We start from the raw sequence: 19344 nt of genomic DNA, 5'->3' as shown, positions 1-19344 counted from the left end.
ACAGTCCTCTTGCAAGAGGCGGTTTGTGTTGGTAGGGACGAGCCATGGCAACCATGGAACCCTGGGGTCTGGCCACTGGTGGAAGAGCAATAACTGGAAATTTCCACTGGGCTCCCAGCAGGAGGAATGGAAATGGCAGTTTCAGCTCCTTTTTACATGGTTGAGAGTGGTTTCTGGCACAAATACCTAAACAAACTCCAGCCATCAGCATTCAACTGTCCCAATCTCCCTGCACCGGAGCTCTGTATTGCTTCCCCCATCTGCAGGTTGCTAAGCCCTGTGGAATGCACCAAGGGCTGTGCCTATGCTTCCTTCCTCTTCTCTTGCCCTCAGTCCTTCATCTTCCCACTGAGAGGAGGTGAAGAGCAATGGCCTTGTGTGACAGAAGCAGTGCAGGCAGAAGTGTCCCTGCTGTAGCATTTACTCTTAACACAGCCCAACGCTGAGGAGCAGCATCCCTGTCTTGAGGCCCACCCAGCAACATCTTTCATCCCTGCAACTCTTTGCAGCCCCACTCTGCATCCAGCCTCCACAGCATGTGGCACAGAAGTCTGCTCTGCCAGGGGACAGGAGGAGGAGAGACTAATTTGAACTTGCATCTCAATAGCTGAACCTTTCCTCTGCTTGCCCACTTTCTGCTCATGCTGTGAAGGTCTTTAGGTCTGCGTGTCACCTTCTATAACTCTTCCACGTTTCCAGAAGCACAGTGGCAGTTTTGTCCTTCTGTGCTGGGGGAGGAGAGGAGCTGTAGGCACCTTGTAAGCCCTTTGTCTGCTGTGAGGGAGGATCTTGCTCTCAGTTTTGGAGCTTGCACGGTGTCCAGCAGCAGGGCTGTTTCCTTTCAATACCTCTGTGGCACTTCTGGCTGCTGGGCTGTAAAAACCTGATTTAGAGACGAAAATGGGAGGCCAAGTATTTCTGAAGTGCAGAAGTGATGTGCACACCTTCAGATGGAACCAAAATCGCTGCACTGTACACTGAGATCTTGGCTCTGCACTTATCTCCTTTCAGATAATCCAGAACTGGACTCTCCTGTCATTTCAGTTAAATGGTGACTGCAGTTTCTTGCTAATGGAGACATTATTCACATCTATCTCCTAGCTCATGGTTCTGCCTGGATAAACACTCTTGTGTGTCTGTCCCTTCACCCCCCCCCACCCCCCCCAGTAGTGACAGTATGTGGATAAGAAGGAATAAATGAGAGAAATTTTGTGGCATTTAGGGAGAATTTTGTTGGTGGTGGTTGGTTTTTGGTGGTTGTTTTGTTGAGGTGTTTTTTGTTGGTTTTGGTTTTGTTTTGCTTATTTTTTTCCCAGTTACTAACTGTGCTACTCAAACATTTAGGGCAGATGATCACTCTCTCAGTGTGGATGCCTTCTGCAGCTCCTCATCTCGGCAGTGGTTGTGTTTGTGAGCTGCCCACAATCCTGGGAGCATGATGCATGTGGGAGAAGGGAAGGGAGAGAGAAAGAAAGAAAGAACCGCCCTCTGGATATAGCTTTGTGTCATAAGTAGAGGGAAAACTCAGTTTGAAGTCCTTGACTATGTCAGGGTCTGCTTCTTTTCCCCCAGGAAGTGAGGACTTGGTTCATACCTGGGCACTGCTCTCAGCTCTGTGGGTTAAAGTGGAACTTGCAGGCGTTGCAATGGTTTTTATTTATCTGGAGGGATCACAGGACAGATCAGGCTGCTTTGGCAGGAGGGCGAGGCGCCGTGTGAGAGAGAGAACGTTAAAAAGTTGGTTAAATACCTGCGGAGAAGGTGGAGAGGGCAGTGAGGTCTGAAGGCAGCCGAGTCCTCTTGCCCAGGCGCTGGCTGCGGGTGGCAGTGCGGAGCAGGATTTGGCTGCGGGTGGCTGCTCGCACTGGAGGCAGGATTTGGCTTGCAGTCGAGGTAATTTTGCAAAGGTGAGAAGCGAAGTGAGTGGTAGGGGCTGGAAATGGGTTGTTAGCCAGAGCCTGCCAATGCTTGCTTCTCAGAGATGGGTTGCAATCCAAGAAGCTGGTTGGTTTCTGCTGTATTCCTCAGTCTGGACCATTTAGCAGACAAGTGCTGTGGGGCTTTCTGAGGGTGTTAGACCCTAGACCTCGCTGGTTTCTAGAAGGAAACTTACTCGGGAGGAAAAGTTTGATTTGCAATAGTTATTTTATTAGCCAGGAATAAAGTGGGGCTGTATCTCCTCAATGAGTTTATTATGCCTGTAGATTGTTCTTGATGCAGGGCTGGCTTTGGCTCAGCCTATACCCTGCTGCTGTGCAGCAACCAAGTCACATCTTCAGCTGAATGCCATTTTGGGGCTGGGGGGATTCTTTTGAGGGGAATGGCTGTATAAGGGTAAGCCAATGTATGGAGCCCTGAAGTGTGGTACCCTGTTCTCTGATCCTTTTCTCTTTGGATCCCTGCCTTTGAACAATAAGGTCCATTTGAATAGGACACTGCAGTTTAGCCAGACATAAAGCAACTCTTTCATGTAACAGCCCTGGTTGCCTTGGCTCTTGGCACCGATTCACAATGTAGGCAGTGGAGGGATTGAAATGCAGAGGGGACAGAGGGAAAACGGAGTGAGAAAGAGGATTGATTTTGAGGGTGGAGGAACAGATTTGCAAGCCCCTCGATATAATTTGGTTTTTAGCTGTCAAATAAGCTCATTCAAGGCAACCGGAACAAGGCTGAAGAAGGGGGGTTTGCAGCAAGAAACTGCAGCAAATGCAAAACACTGAGGCAGGGGGATGGGAAGCGAGTCGAGCCGGCTGCAGGGCTGGGCGAGCTGGGGATGCTGGAGCGACGGGGACGCGGTTCCAGCCCTGGCCCTAGCCCCGGTGCTGGTCCCAACCCACCCGGCTCCCGGACGCGGGGAGCCGGCTGCTGCCTCGGATCCTGCGGGCAGCGAGGGGCGGGCGGCAGAAGGAACAACAGAAAAAAAACGGGGGTTGGAGAAGGGGGATGTCGGACTGGGAACCACCCCTTTCCCTTCCCCTTCTCCGCAGGCAGGAGTGGGGCTTTTGGGAGAGGGGCTGCTCCTTGGCTGGCAGCCCAAAAGAGGAGCAGGTTCTCGCCAGGAAGGGCGGGGGGGGAGGAAATTTGAAGATGTCTTTTTGTTTGGGTTTCTGTCATTCTTTCTTTCTTTCTTTCTAAAGCTTCGGTGTCACGTTGGAGTTATTTTTCTTGTCCATAGCTCCGAGCATCATTACCAAGATAATTAAGTTCCTTAACGGACTGCATTCTTCCCCACTCCCCCCATCTTGCATGCAGCTACAGGGACAAATGTACTGAGAGATGGTAAAAAAACCCCAAACAACCCATCACCACCAAAACAACAAAAGATAGAGGGTGGTGGTGGTGGAGAAACGCCACTTTGCCAGCCCAGGGAAGGGACAGCAGTTGCTGCTGAGTGTGTTTGTTGGCTGGGTGGAATGGGTACATCCAGCACAGCCTTTCCCACCTCCACACCTCCTAAACCAGTCCCACCCGTGTCAGGGCATTGCTGTGCTGCCGGGATCCATGCTGTTGAGGACAAGTCAAAGACTGGTGGGGTTGGGGTGGAGTGGCTGCTTTCTCTCTCTTTTTCTTTTGCTGATCTCTGTCTTCTGTTCCGACCAAAATTTGCTTTCTCACAACAAAAAAAATGTGTCAATATCATCAAGTTGTTTACAGAGGCTGGGAGAAGGGGGGCGAGGGGGTTTCTGGAGGCTGCATGGCTCTGGCAGAGGGTTTCGTAGCAGAGATGCTGGCTGTGTGTACATACAGACACCGTGCTGCCCTCCATGCAAAATGGGGAGGGTAAGGGGGGGATTGGGGGTGTGCTGGGAGACTCGTACAAGAAACCTGTAGTGTGGATTAAAAATAAATCCGGTGCTAAAGCTGGTTTGTTGGTTCTGGTCGGGTGGGTGCTGGTGGGAGGATTGCGCTGGGTTCCGGAGGAGCAAAGTGAAGCGAGGTCTTATTCGGTGGCTGCACGGCAGCCCCTCACCACAACCCCCTTGTCCTCTCCCCTCCCCAGCATTTTAGCGAAGAGGAGAGCAAATATACGGGGAATGATTAATCAACTGGCTAATAAAAAAGTCTAAATCCCCGGGGGACTGTGTGCTGCTGCCGCTGCCGAGGAGCTGGCTCTGAGACAGGCACCGGGAGGGACGAGCCAGCCCTCCTCTCCTTTCCTTGCCTCTCCTCTCCCCGAGCTGCTGCCACACTTGGTTCATTCCAGCTGCAGAAGCTCAGAGCCTTCCATGCGGTGGGATTTTTTTTTCCCTGGGCTGAAAAAAAGAATAATAATAATAAAATAAAAAAAAAATCACGAGCCTGACCTGCCTTTTTTTTTTGTTTTTCTTGTTACCCCCTCTTTCCTTTCTCCTCCTCATCCAGCCAAGCCGAGGACTATCCCAATTGCAAAGGGGAAGAAGAAGGGGGGAAAACCCAACCACAACAACAACCAACCCCCAGCACGCCCCATTCCTGCTGCCCTTTGACATGCAACCTTCCTGGGGATGGGACAAGCCGGGATGCAGCTGCGGATTTGGAAGGAACTGGGGGAAATTGGGGATCTTTGCTCTGATGACGGTGGAAGTGAGCTCCTGGAGCCGGGTGCTGCTGCTCTCCGTGGGGCTCTTGGCTGTCTCAGTGACTGGTAAGTGTCATGGAGAAAGCTGGCAACTTTAGGAGCCTTTCCCTTCCTGCTCCTTAGATCAAAGGACCACTGTTAATCCTCTGGAGGGGGGCTGGGGGGGTTGGGGGTGGTGGTGGTGGTGAGGATGACACCCTGTGTGTCTGCACACACTCGTGTGGCAGCACATGCTTTCCTGGAGCGTTCCATAAGGAGGATATTTCCTTCAGGTCTCTGTAGCTTAGTGCAAGATAGTTTTTCCCCCCCACCCTGCATCCTTTGGGAGCAACAATTTGAAGCTACGGGGAGATAAAAGGTGGCTTTATGTCATCTCCTTCCCCCTTCTCTGGTGGGTCACATCCTTTGTGCACAGTTGCTGCGTGAGATGCAAGGTGACTGTGAAAAATGCCATCACAGTTTCCCCTTCTGTCCTTCCCTCGCATCTTAATTCAATATTCCACCACCCTAGTGTTCGCCCATAGCTGAGAACACAGATCTAGGACACCTTGCATGAAGATGGAAGCACTTTCCCCCTATTCCTTCTGCCTTGCAAGTTGAGGATCATCTGAAAAACGAGCTCTTTGCCCCCAGCATCGTGGGGTGGTTATTTGGTTGGGGGGGGGTGGGGGGTGAAATACACATTTATTGACTCGAAAGATAGCAAAAGAAGACTCGGATCTGGGAGGAGTTTGCTTCTGTCTCCTCCTCAGTTTCCGCAACTGCCCTTGTAGCAAAAGCAGATCTAAGGACTGGAGTTTATTTCTGGTGTAAACCAGCAAATATTTAGGGACTGTCCTTCTCTCTGTATGTGTGTGTGGGAGGGGGAAGAGTGGGAGAGCTGAGTGTTTGGCAGTGGCTTCTTTCACCACCGTGCAGTGCCCCGATTTTCCCAGAGTTTCTAAGTCATGTTTGGCATGTCTGCTGGATCTTGGGCTGGAGGAATGTGTGTTTGGATGCTGCTGGCTGTGCAAGCTGCTTGGGGTTTTTAATTTTTTCTGAGGGGGGAGGAGGAACTTTGAGGTGCAGCACTGGTTTTTATTATGTAAGGCCGATTTCCTCAAAGGAGATCCAGAATTAGTGTTAACTGCTCCTCCTGAGTACTCCTGCGGTAGACCTGAAGAGTTTGGCTGAGTGGAAGTGTTTATTTGGGAAGGGTATACACACACCCAACCGACCTCCAAGTCCTAAGGAAGGGGGAGTGAGGCTTGTGGTGAATTTTCCTCCCTTTTTAGCAGGAACATTTACCCTGTACACAAGAGAAAACCATTCCAGCAGCTTCTGTCGTGCTTTTCCGATACAAGTAGACCGATGTAGAGCTACCTGAAGGCATGATTCAATCTAGCAGGGGGCTACAGCTTCTAAGCTCTCAGTGGCTTGCTCAACACTAAATATTCCAGGCTCTTCTCTGTATCTGCTTGTTCAGTGTGTGCCCCTTTCTTCTCAGGCCCCTGGCTACCTTCTCTCTCTGCATTTAGTGTGCTGTCTGTTCTGGATCCTTCACCCAGAGGTTGCTGCTCTGTTTTGTGAGCAGATCTGCAGAAGCTTTCTGCACCTCAGATGCTTTTATTTGCATCAGAGCTTAGAGGCGTTGCTCAATAGCTCCTCTTCTTAAATTCTGAGATCCCAATAATGACCTTTTTGTCAAAGCAAGAGGCCAACTTTGCAATCAGTGGCTTGCTGCTAGCTGGCAGAACAGTGTGTAGGGCCTGAATGCCTCCTCCCTTTGCAGAGTCCACGGTGGTTTTGGGGTGTAATTGCAGAATGGAAGTTTAGTCCAGGCTGGGACTTCTAGCACCTTCGCTGAGCAGATCCTGAACGTCTGTAGAACAGAGTCCTAAGAGGCTTCATTCTAACCTCTCCTGCTCCTGGGGTTTGTGTGGATGGTAATAACCCAGCGTACCCATAGTGTGGCAGCAGAGCTGTACGGCTAAAACCAGCAGTTAGGAGTCCTGGCCCTCTGAAAAATCAAAAAGGAAAGAAATCCTCCTGGCAGCACGTCAGCTGTGCTGTGTCAGTCGTCCTGTGCCCGGTGATGTCCTTCTCAAAGCCAGCAGAAAGCAAGTGCTGGGTCGGGAGGCAAGATAACGACCACAGCTTGTGCCTGTGCACAGGGCTGAGCGAGCTGCAGGGAAGGTGCTGGGCTGTGCTATGCTGGAGTTCATTGTGGGTGTGCAGGGTGGGGGGAGAGGAAATGTTTCTTACACTTTTCCCTTTTAGTTTCAGGGGTGCAGACATGATACAACTGGTTTATACAACTGGTTTAAAAGGTGCAGAGATGTGGCTGCTAGATCACAGCGATCCCTGCCTGGCCTCTTGGAAACAGTGCAGATGCTGAATCTGCAAGGGGCTTGTAGGGTGAGGAGTGATGGCTCTGAGCTGGAAGAGGGCAGATTGAGACTGGAAATGAGGAAGCAATTCTGTACAGTGAGGGTGGGGAGACACTAGAACAGGTTGCCCAGGGAGGCTGTGGCTGTCTCCTCCCTGGAGGTTGGGTGAAGCCTTGAGCACCCTGGGCTGGTGGGAGGTGTCCCTGCCTGTGGCAATGGGATTGGAACTGGATGATCTTTAAGGTCCCTTCCAACCCAACCCATTGTATGAATCAGTGTGGTCTGTGCATGGCCTCTCAGCAGTAGTGTGTGGATGATGAATCTGAAAGTGCATTTCCTGATTGTCAGAGCAGTGAGAGCCAGGAATGGTTTCCCTTTCTGTTCCCTGCTGGCTCATTAGCTGTGTGTGGGCACTAGAAGCTGTGTGTGGGGGTATGTCCTGGGTAGGAGTGCTGGAGATGGAGACACACACACAATTTCTCATTGAAGACCTGTTCCAAAGGGGGTTCTCTGTACCATTATTTACACACTGAGCTTCACTGCTCAGCATCTTGTTTCCTACTGGGTTATGGGAGAGTGCACTGACTCAAAACAAAACCTGGGCTGAGCAGTTTAAGCTCATTGTAACTTTCTCCTTTGTTTGTTTGTTTTTTTCGTGATAGAAAACAGTTTGGGACAGCCTGTTGGAGTGAAGAGGGGAGGGTGCAATGACTCAAAACAAAGCCTGGGCTGAGCAGTCTAAGCTCATTGTAACTTTCTCGTTTGTTTGTTTGTTTTTTTCGTGATAGAAAACAGTTTGGGACAGCCTGTTGGAGTGAAGAGGGGAGGAGCAGGAAGCTGGTTCTGAATGTTGATGTCTGTGTAGTCCTTGGTGTTGTAAAGCAGCCTTTTGTTTTCTTCTCTTGCCTTAAGCCTCCCCAGGTTGAAGAGTGATTCAGGGGCACTTACCCTGCTGGGGAAGGAATTCCAGTGTGGAATAGTCAGTGATTTGAGTGTGGGTTTTTGAAGGGGTTACGGGTATGAGACTGCTAACTGAAGTGGTGGATAGATGTCTCTTTGGGGGAGGGAGGGAAATGAGTAGTCAGCAGTCTGATTACATTTGATTGTGGCATATGATGAAGCTCCAGCATTATGGCAATAGCTGAGCATATTGTTTTGATCTGAGTCCTACTATTGCTGGAGCAGTGAGGATATCAGGGAGACATGGAATGAATGACTCCCATCTACTCATTCATGTCCTGCTGTTGCCTTTTGCTACTGGAAGTAGTCATTTATGGAAAGCATGTAGAGGGTGCAGATGTTCAGAGGGTGCAGATGTTCAGAGGGTGCAGCTCTTTTGCTTGGCATCAGGCTGGCTTCTTGGTCCTTACCTTTGAAACACAGAAGGCATCGTGTTGCTGTGCCTGCCTCCTTGCTCTTGTGACTTGGAAGGTATGTGATCTAGTCCACAGGTCTTCAGTGCTTCACAGTGGGGCTACAAGTGACCATCAGGTGGTTGGGAATGGGGTCAAGACCCTTTCTCTCCACTGTGTAGAGGAGGTTGGGTCACCACGTGGCCTTCAGACGTTTGGGAAGTGCCAGATTTCACTGCTCTGTGCTCCTGCTGATGCCCTCCATCCAACTCCTCCTGAAGCCTGCAGCAGCTCTAGACCAGAGAAGACTTCATTTGAGAAGCAAGCACTCACATGTTGCTTTCAAAGAAGTCAAGAGACAGAGACTTGAAGAAGTGCTAGTAGCACCCTCAGTTTGTGTTTACAGAGTGGTTCTGGAGGAGTGAAGCTGAGTGCAGTGATGGAAATCAATGCACTTTGCTTGCAGTAAACACGATGCAGTGCAGTAATCTGCCCAAATCTAAGTGCCTGTGCCATGCTATGCAGTGGCAGACTGAGCTGAGAGTGGTTAATGTGTGATGGGGAAAATCCCACTGACTGAAGAAATCAGATTAACTCTGTTTCAGTCTCTTTGCTGCTGCCATGGACACAGCCAGCCAGAACTGAGACAGTGTGCTGCAGGAAGCTTGGCTGTCATTTGAATATATACCTCCCTTGCATGAAAGTGGAAGAGTGAGGGGTTTTGGGGGGAGATTGACCCCTTTCTTAAATGTGATTTCACATTGTGTTCATCCTTTCTTGCCAGTGCCAAGTGCATTCCATGATTCAGTCCCTTGCAGTAATGGTTGCAGCAATTTCCTGTCCTTAGGAGGTACAGGCATCACTGTGGTAACAAACTGCCTGCCTAGCTTGTGTGTGCACACTACTGGTGTCTGCTGGCTGGAATGAGAACTGGAGACTGCAAGGAGTCCTGCTGGTGCAGGCAGTTTCTTAGAGGTCAAAACAGTTGTGGGGATGGAGAGGTCTGATGATCTGTGCCTTGAGCTGGAAGAGGAGAAGAGGTCTTGGACGTGTGAGGCCTCGAGCAGCTGTGGTTGCCAGGGAGATGTGTGATAGGGGAGTAATTAAACCAGAAAAATCCTTCCCCATCGTTGACTGCAAAAAACTACTTCAGGTGGAGGTTTTGGGGAAACAGATATTTAGAGAGTTAAAGGAAGAGGAACTTGAAGCCCTGTGCAACATGTGGTGGTAGTGTGTTTGTAGCATGCATACTGAGCAGCTGCAGGGGCAGTGCTCCCTCTGCGTGGTTTTGTTTTCCTTCCATCCATGGAAGGAGGCATTGCTGCTCCTGCTTCATTATCAGCCCTACAAGAGGAGGCACTGGGCAGGAGCAGTCTCTGCCCAAAGTCATTTGGCTTTTAAGGGCAGGGAAGGGAGGAGGCAGAGCTGGATGCAGGAAGGCTTTAGAATAGAATTAACCAGGTTGGAAGAGATCTTTGAGATCGTCAAGTCCAGCCTCTCACCCAACACCATCTAATCAGCCAAACCATGGCACCAAGCACCCCATCCAGGCTCTTTTTAAACACCTCCAGTGATGGTGACTCCACCACCTCCCTGGGCAGCACATTCCAGTGGCCAATCCCTCTTTCTATGAAGAACTTCCTAACATCCAGCCTAAACCTCCCCTGGCACAGCTTGAGACCTTTGCCCAAGGTCACACAGCAGGCTGCTTTCAGAACTAGGAAGAGACTTTAGGTCTCAGTCCTGCCTGTTACTGCGTGCTGAGCAGCAGAGAAATGCCACACTCTTGCTTCCCAGATGTTTAGGAGACGCTTTTTCCCTGCAGCTGAGCTCTGTCTGTGCGAGAGGATGCGAAGGCATTTTGCAGCAGTTACACTGAAACCCAGCAATTTCTCAATCCATTTGTCAGAAGGTCCACAGTTCCCATTTCAAGGCAGATAAAACAACAATGAATATCAAATAAAGGTGCCTTTATCCAGAACATTTTAAAACAAAACAAAGCAGATTGGTTCTTTTGGCCTCTGGCTTCCATTAGCTCTCTGGAATGTGAAGTCTGTTCTGGTTTGATGAAATGGTTTTATCTGGGTTCCATCCACCTGCCTTAGTGCCCCCTTACATTTCTTTCAGTGTAAGGAGTTCAGCTGCTTCTCAGCTGTCAGTTTAACAGGATGGAGACCAACAGGCTGGGCCAGCAAACTGCAGTCACAGCCTGGCCCTGACAGTGCCCAGAGCCTTCGTGTTGGGAGGGTTGAGAATCACTGAAATGGGTAAGGAAGATGAGTTAATCGCAACCAGAGAATGAACCTCTGCTGGGGAGGTTCCTGGTTCAGTGCTCTCCTGTTCTTTGCATGCTTTCTTGTCTTCCAGAAGTCATTACAGCCCAGTTCTTGCTGTTTTCCATGGCTGCTGGCACTTAAAGCCTTCGAGAGTGTGGACCTTGGCCATCCTGTTTCACTTCTCTGTCTGTATGGTGGGGAGGAGCAGACTTTGCAAAACCCTGCAGTGATTTACAGATGTATTCTGCAGGGAGGTCTTGGGATGTTTGTGAAAAGCTTTCAGCAGATACAAATTGCACCAGGTTGATTAGCTACACAAGTTTTTATGCCTTTGGATCTCTCCCTTGATTGCAGGGAATGAATTCAAGCGTTTCATGTACGATTTGGGATTCGTGTACAATTTGGTGAACGACTTTCTGAGGTGGAAGATGTCTGTCTGCTGTTGAGCTTCAAGAAGTAGTCAGAGCACAGAAAAAAAAAAGCCAACCCAAATAATTCAGAAACACAACTAAATGCAGCTTTGGTTCCAGCAAGGATTTGCACAGGTTGCTCAGCTCCTCCTCTGACTTTTTTGCTCTATCACTTGTACAGGGGTGGGTTTTTAGGGGTGTTTCCATCCACTCTCGTGCCTTGTTCTTGTGCCAGCACCAGAACAAGGGGACACAGTCTCAAGCTGTGCCAGGGGAGGTTTAGACTCGAGGTGAGGAGGAAGTTCTTCACCGAGCGAGTCATTCGTCATCGGAATGTGCTGCCCAGGGAGGTGGTGGAGTCACCGTCCCTGGAGATGTTCAAGAGGGGATTGGACGTGGCACTTGGTGCCATGGTCTAGTCATGGGGTCTGTGTTGATAGGTTGGACTCGATGATCCTCAAGGTCCTTTCCAACCTAAGTGATACTGTGATACTGTGTGATACTTTTATCAACAGGCTGCAGTGAAGCTTTTAAAAGCAAAGCAAACCCCAGTGCAGAGGAGGGGGGGAGGTAGGAGACTTGGAGCAGACTAAGAATGTGCCAAAAGCATCAGGGATTTGGATACAGGTCTTTAGCAAAAGCAGAGCATTGGCAGAGAGGATGGTCTGAACCTTCAGGCTTTTAACCTTCCTTCCACAGAGTCTTTGGCTTTGAAGTAGTTGCTTAAATTTTGTGAGCTTGAGCTTGTGTGTAGAGTGGAAAAATAGTGCTGTATATAATGTGTTGTGAAGAGAAATTTCTTGAGGATGGGAGAGATCAAACAGAGAACTTTCATTTCCTCCCCCCCTCCCCCCCCAATTTGGTTCCTATTATCAGCAGTTTAGCTTTTTGGGTTTGGTTAACCTGGTGAAAGCAGAGTTTGAAATCTACCTACCTACCTATCTAATCTACATTTTCTCCCCCCATGGTATCTGTGTCATTGCTTTTGGTGCCAGAGCATCTGAGGTGGAGCTGGCTCCCTTGAAGGAGCAGGAGGAGTGAATTTCCTTAGCATCTGAGTTGGCTTTTCCTTCACAGAAAGTTTGCTGCAGAACCTTCCCTTGGGGGATGCTCTGCTGCTGTGCAGTCCCTTGTGCAGTTGTTACCTCTCCCTTCACTCTGCTTTTCACAGAATCACCAAGGTTGGAAGAGATCTTTTGCCTGTGTGTGCTCCCAAGCTTCTGCAAGGAGGGCTTTTGCCCAGTTGTAGCTGACATGAGCAGTGCTGGCTGGCAGTTTAAGCATCTTTCAGCAAAGCTGCTCCTGCAGCTTGAAAATGTGAGGCTGTGCTGAGTCTCATTCTCTTCTCCAGTCCTGCTTCCTTCATGTTCCTGTAACTCCATTATTAGCAGCAGGATTCTTCCCTCTTCTCATTGCTGCAGGGCAAAGGAAGTTCTGGTCCTTTGTTAGGCAGAGGCTTGATCTGACATTGGTGAGCAGTTAGAGCCAAGTTGGAGGTACAGAAAATGGAAGCTCATTTCTTCTGTCACTAAGGCACAATTCAGTGTTCCTTTCCCATTTGAAACCCTGAATAATGATACAAATAGGTGTATATATATATATTTAAGGAAATCTCCTTCCTCAGAAGGAAGGGTAATGAAGGCTGGTCCTTTTCCAAAGCTGATGCCATTTAAAAAGCTGCTCCTTGCATCCTGCAGCATATTGTTTATCTCCTTCTAGTGTTGTTTTGCCTCCATCAGGGAAAGGTTAGGCGCCGACTGTGGACACTGGACATCTGTCAGCCACCATCCCAGGGTGGTTGCATTAAAGTTAAGCACCACTTGGAGGACTCTATTAAAATCAAAATGAAGTCTACCTGATGAAAGAATAAATGTTTGAAGGGTAGGGAATTTGTCCCTGATAATGTTGGGACTTCCTTTTTGGTGTTGGGTTTAACACCCATCCTGCAAAGGTCAAAGAGGGGACAGTCAGTCACCTGCATGCTGACTCCTCTGCAGGGTTACTCCCTTCTTGGAAGGCTCCATCGTGGGTGGTAAAAGAGCTGGGTTGGGATCTCTGTGCTTTTAATTAGGGTGCTTTAAGGAAAATGTATCAGGTGCTGATATGCTGGGGAGCATGTGGTGAAGGATGGGAACATCTGTCTGCGGAGGAAAGGCTGAGAGACCTGGGGCTGTTTAGCCTGGAGAAGAGAGGACTGAGAGGGAGTCTTATTAATGTTTATAAACATCTGAGGGGTGGGTGTCAAAAAGGGGCCAGGCTCTTTTAAGGGGTTGCCTGTGATAGGACAACAGGCAGGGGACACAGACTGGAATGCAGGAAGTTCCACCTCAACATGAGGTGAAACTTCTACACTGTGAGGGTGCTGGAGCCCTCGAGCAGATTGCAGAGGGGTTGTGGAATCTCCTTCTCTGGAGACTTTCAAAAGCCCATCTGGGTGCATTCCTGTGTGACTTGCCCCAGGTGATCCTGCTCTGGTAAGGGGGATGGGCTTGATGATGTCCCTTCCAGCTCTCTCAGCATTCCATGATTCTACAAATGGTCCTCACACAGTAGTGAAACCACTGCTGGCTTTTGAATGTTCTCAGGTCTTGATCGTGAAGGTGGAACATCTGCTCTTTGGCATGGGCATCTCATAGCCCAAGGTGTCTGCTTTCAGCAGCATACACACTGCTGCTTTCTTTACCTTGGCAAAATCTCAGGTACGAGAGAGAACCTTGCAAGGTCCACACTGCTGTTACCTCTTCATAAGCAGCTGAGTTGGTTCCAGCTGAAAGAAGTTTCCCTGCAACTACCAGAAGTGTAGGGTAGGCTTGTCTCAACTTCTGTGCTTTCCCTGTGGTTAGAAATACCTGAAAATGTACCCAGATTGCTCCATTGATGTTTACAGAATGGAATAGAATTAACCAGGTTGGAAAAAGACCTTTGAGATGATCCAGTCCAACCTATCACCCAACACCATCTCACCAACTAAACCATGGCACCAGGTGCCTCATCCAGGCTCTTCCTAAACACCTCCAGTGATGGTGACTCCACCACCTCCCTGGGCAGCACATTCCCATGGCCAATTACTCTTCTTCTGAAGAACTTTCTCCTCACCTCCAGCCTAAACCTCCCCTGGCACAGCTTGAGACTGTGTCCACTTGTTCTGGTGCTGGTTGCCTGGAAGAAGAGACCAACTCCCACCTGGCTCCAACCTCCCTTCAGGGAGTTGCAGAGAGCAATAAGGTCTCTCTTGAGTCTCCTCTTCTCCAGGCTAAGCCACCCCAGCTCCCTCAGCCTCTCCTCACAGGGCTGTGCTCCAGACCCCTCCCCAGCTTTCTTGCCCTTCTCTGGACACCTTCCAGCAACTGTCCAGTGATGTAAGCTAGGAACTGAAAGATGTAAGCTAGGAACTGAAACACACTGAGGAGGAGGGAAAAAGAATGCTTGCAACTCCCTCTAAGCTTAGCTTGTGGAGTCTCCTTCTCTGGAGGCTTTCAAGGCCAACTTGGATGTATTCTTGTGTGGCCTGCCCTAGCTGATGCTGCTTGAGCAGGGGGGGTTGGTTCCAGCTGAAAGAAGTCCTCTTAAGAGAGGCAAGTGTGTTCCCCTGGATGTAAAGTGCTCCAGAAAAGGATGTTTTATGGAAGGGTTTGTCATTTGTCCCTACTAAGTGCTGTGGCAGTATTAAATTAGAGAACAAATTACTGCCCTTTTTTTTTTCCCCCTCTTTGCTTAGGAATGAAATGCTGAGGGCTATTATGGGGAGTTTTTCTCCCTCCTTTTTCCATGAGTGCAGTTAGCAAACGAGACACCACACAAACACACCCAATTTGAGCCTACCACCAGTCGATGCCGTTCACCCCTTGTTAACTGTTTGATTGAGAGCAATGCAGATTGAAGAAGAAAAGTATTGATTTGCTTCTGGGATTGAAAACTGAGATTAAATAGAGTATGTCTGAGGGTGAAAATGAGGTTTTAAATGAATGGCAAAGAGTGGGGGGGGGGGCAGGGAATGAAATAGTACAGTATAATCTTAATGGTAGTGGCAGCAAGTTGTGAGGTTTTCTGGTAGTTAGATGTAGCTGGAGGTCACAGGATGCAGAAACTGTGTCATGGAATCATAATATGGGAAGGGACCTCAGAGCTCATCTACTCCAACCTCCCCCACTATGGGCAGGGACACCTCTCAAACAGACTCAGCTGCTCAAGGCCTCCTCATCCATCTTGGCACTGAACACCCCCAGGGAAGAGGCACCCACAGCCTCCCTGGGTAACCTATTCCAGAGTCTCACCACCCCCTTACTGAAGAACTTCTTCCTCAGCTCCAGTCTAACCCTGCTCTCCCTCAGCTTCAAACCATTCCCCCTTGTCCTGTCTCTAGCAGAAAAAGTCCCTTTGCAGCCTTCCTGTAGGATCCCTTCAGGTATTGGAAGGCAGCTCTGAGGTCCTCTCAGAGTCTTCTCTTCTCCAGGCTTTCTAAAGCCAGCTCCTCAGCCTGTCCTCATAGCAGAGGTGCTGCAGCAGAGGTTGGTCTCTTCTCCCAGGCAGCCAGCACCAGAACAAGAGGACACAGTCTCAGGCTGCACCAGGGGAAGTTCAGGCTGGAGGTCAGGAGGAAGTTTTACACAGAGAGAGTGATTGCCCATTGGAATGGGCTGCCCGGGGAGGTGGTGGAGTCGCTGTCACTGGAGGTGTTCAGGAGGAGACTTGACAGAGTGCTTGGTGCCATGGGTTAGTTGATTAGGTGGTGTTGGGTGATAGGTTGGATGCAATGATCTTGAAGGTCTCTTCCAACCTGGTTTATTCTGTTCTATTCTATTCTATTCTATTCTATTCTATTCTATTCTATTCTATTCTATTCTATTCTATTCTATTCTATTCTATTCTATTCTATTCTATTCTATTCTATGAATCATCTTTGTGGCCTCCTCCAACAGCTCTGTGCCCTTCTTACAATGGGGACACCAGAGCTGACCATAGTATTGGAGGTGTGGTTTCAGCAGAGCAGAGCAAAGAGGCAGAATCCTCTCTCTTGCCCTGCTGGCCACACTCCACTTGATGCTAGCATGAGGAGGATAAAAAGTCTGGGTTTGTAGCAGCAGAACGTCTACCAGCTGCCAAGATGGTTTGGACAGAAGGATATTTATTGTTAGAGCTGATGGTTTTCCATGAGGACTTCTGGCTTTGCTGTTGTATATGAAATTCATCTGTAAAGGGACTGAGAAACTTGGAATATAATTGCAGTGCTCCTCTCTTTCTACAGGTAATCTGTTAGAAGACTTCTGTAGCTATTTATTGTTTAGGGCACATGTGGTTTGTTCACTTCTCTGTGTACTGGCAGCTCCTGGTGACTTTCACTGATTGCTCAAGGTGACAAGAAGGTGTGAGGTAATAAATATCAAGTGCAGCAATCCTTAAAGGAAGTGACTGTGGAAGTGCTGTTAACAGAATCAAGGAGGGGGAGAAAAAAAAGTGGAATTCATATCCCAACAAAAATTCCCCAGAGAAATTGCCTTCTGTTTGCCTCTTTTTGTAATTCAAATATGATAATGCAAGTGCAAGCTGTTGAAACAGAAATGCCTGGCAGAGGGGTTTGTTGGAAGATCTCAAAGCACTGGTGAACACACAGTGTGCTTCCCTTTGGAGAGCCTGAGGAAGTGAGAGTTGTGCTGGGAGAGGGAAGGGCTTTTAGTTCAGAGAATGGGTTGGCTTGGAAAGGACCTTACAGACCACCCAGTTCCAACCCCCCTGCCATGGGCAAGGACGCTTCCCACTAGCCCAGATTGCTCAAGGTCTCATCCAGCCTGGCTTTGAACACCTCCAAGGAGAGGGCATCCACAACCTCCCTGGGCAGCCTGTTCCAATGTCTCACCAACCTCACTATACAGAATTTCTTCCTAACCTCCAGTCTCAATCTGCCCTCTTCCAGCTCAAAGCCATCACCTCTCACCCTACAACTTCAAGCCCTTGCTCAAAGCCCCTCCTCGGCTTTCTTGTAGCCCACTCCAATTACTGGAATTTCTCTTTGTCCTATCACTCAATTTCCTTGTCCAAAGTCCCTCCCCAGCTCTCCCGTAGCCCTTTCAGGTGCTGGAAGGCTGCTCTGAGGTCTCCCTGGAGCCTTCTCTTCTCCAGGCTGAACAGCCCCAACTCCCCCAGCCTGTCCCCGTAAGCGCTGTGCTGCAGCCCTGTGATAATCAGTGGAGTCTCTGCTTACTCAGGATGATGTTTTTATCATTACTACTATGATTATTTACCATCTGAACGTTTAATATCCCAGTCAGGGTGATGCTTTTATTATCATCATTATTTTTTTCCATCTGAAGGTGTAAGACCCTGCTCACTGCAGTGAGGTGAATGCTTGAAGTCAGCTCTGCGCCACCTCCTACAGAACTTCTCAGTGTCTCCTTTTGTGAGCCTCAGGTGCTGAAAAGGAACAGTGGCTTCCCTGCAACTACCAGATGTGTAGGGTAGACTTGTCTTAACTTCTGTGGTTAGAAATACATGAAAATGTACCCAGCTCGCTCCATTGATGTTTAAAGATGTAAGCTAGGAACTGAAACATGGCGAGGAGGAGGGAAAAAGAGTGCTTGCAACTCCCTCTAAGCTTAGCTTGTGGAGTCTCCTTCTCTGAAGGCTTTCAAGGCCAACCTGGATGTGTTCTGGTGTGGCTTAGCTTGTGGAGTCTCCTTCTCTGGAGGCTTTCAAGGCCAACCTGGGTGTGTTCTGGTGTGGCTTAGGTTGTAGAGTCTCCTTCCCTGGAGGCTTTCAAGGCCAACCTGCATGTGTTCTGGTGTGGTCTGTCCTAGCTGATCCTGCTTTAGCAGGGGGGTTGGACCTGATGATCTCTGGAGGTCCCTTCCAAGCCCTGACATTATGTGATGCTGTGATTCTCTCTGAAGAAGCTTGTAGCCTCTGTACTATTCTCTTTAATCTATCACTTCTCCATCAATGGAATGATGAAATTAATACTGTGGGAATTTCAGGGACTGAGGTCTTCTAAATTATTAGCAGGCTGAGATTTGCAGCTGGCTCAAAGATCTCTCGTGGGGCCAAGTCCATTCTTCCTGTCCTTGGGGGAGCATTGAACTTTCTCCATGGCCACACAGCTTTGTGCCTGATAATGGCAAATGAAATGGGAGCTACTTTTAGGTCTTTTCCTGGTGACATGGATTAGGTAACCAGGGGAATAGAGACTAATAATGAAACTTTATCATGAGGAAATCTTTGAATTAGACCTCCTCCACGACTTGTGGGATGGATTTCACCTTGAACCTTATTTCACCCTTCTTCACTTTGCTCCTTTTTTTTTGTTTCTTTTGAGATAAAGGAGTCCTAACACCTGAAATGAAAATGAGTTTGTTTGAGCCCAGTGGATAAGCCATTTAAATGCAAATATTCTTTTACTGGAAAATAATTGAAATACAAATTGAAAATAAAATATTTGGGGTCTGGAGATAATAATTAGCACCTTGTGGAGCAGGCAGAGGGAAAAATGCTGCTCCTGAGTGCAACCTGTGTGCAGGGGTTTGTGCCAAGCTTGGGGTCCCTTTGCTGAGCTTTCATTTCAGTCCTCAGGTTGAGAGGAACTCTCGGGGGGGGGGGGGTGGAGGGGGGGGAACCAGACTTGTGAGAGAGGGATAAAAGCTGGGATGCCCAAGATTCCTGCAGGAGAGAGCTTAGAATTGAACCATAGAATGGCTTAGGTTGGAAAGGACCCACAGAGTAAAGCTGCTGCGATTCCTGTTCCAGAGTAGGGTCCAGAATGTTTTTATTGCTCTTAGTAGAACTACATTTCACCAAGTTAATTTTCAGAGAATCATAGAATGGCTTAGGAGTGGAAAGGACCTCAGAGATCATCTACTCCAACCTCCACCCCACGGGCAGGGACACCTCTCAACTAGACCCAGAGTTCAAAGCTGGGATTCCCATGATTCCTGCAGGAGAGAGCTTAGAATTGAACCATATAATGGTTTGGGTTGGAAAGGACCCACAGAGTAAAGCTGCTGTGATTCCTGGTCCAGAGTAGAGTCCAGAATGTTCTGATTGCTCTTAGTAGAACTACATTTCACCAGGGTAGTTTTCAGAGAATCACAGAAGGGCTTAGGAGTGGAAAGGACCTCAGAGGATCATCTACTCCAACCTCCCCCCCATGGGCAGGGACACTTCTCAACTAGACCCAGAGCACAAAGCTGAGATTCCCAAGATCCCTTTATGAGAGATCACAGAATTAAACCATAGAATGCCTTAGGTTGGAAGGGACCTCAGAGATCATCTCCTCCAACCTCTCCACCATGGGCAGGGACACCTCTCAATCAGACCCAGTGCTCAAAGCCTCATCCAACTTGGCCTTCAACACTCCAGAGAGGAGGCAGCCACAACCTCCCTGGGCAGCCT

The 19344-nt window shown here is 48.9% G+C and overlaps 1 protein-coding gene across 1 annotated transcript in view; it reads left to right on the top strand.

The window, feature by feature from the left end:
- Window positions 1-4325: 4325 nt before the first annotated feature.
- CSMD2 (CUB and Sushi multiple domains 2) overlaps window positions 4326-19344 on the top strand; it is a 376465-nt gene continuing 361446 nt past the window's right edge. Inside the window, exon 1 of the mRNA XM_068159296.1 lies at window positions 4326-4624. Coding sequence (XP_068015397.1) covers window positions 4468-4624 — 157 coding nt within the window. The 5' untranslated portion in view covers window positions 4326-4467. The remainder of the gene's footprint in view (window positions 4625-19344) is intronic.

This window comes from Melanerpes formicivorus, unplaced genomic scaffold (genome assembly GCF_026170545.1).
Source record: "Melanerpes formicivorus ecotype bairdi unplaced genomic scaffold, bMelFor1.0.p_v2 SCAF_45, whole genome shotgun sequence".
Classification (NCBI taxonomy): domain Eukaryota; kingdom Metazoa; phylum Chordata; class Aves; order Piciformes; family Picidae; genus Melanerpes; species Melanerpes formicivorus.
The sequence above is the reverse complement of the archived record's forward strand: the minus strand, read 5'-3'. Positions and strand labels throughout refer to the sequence as shown.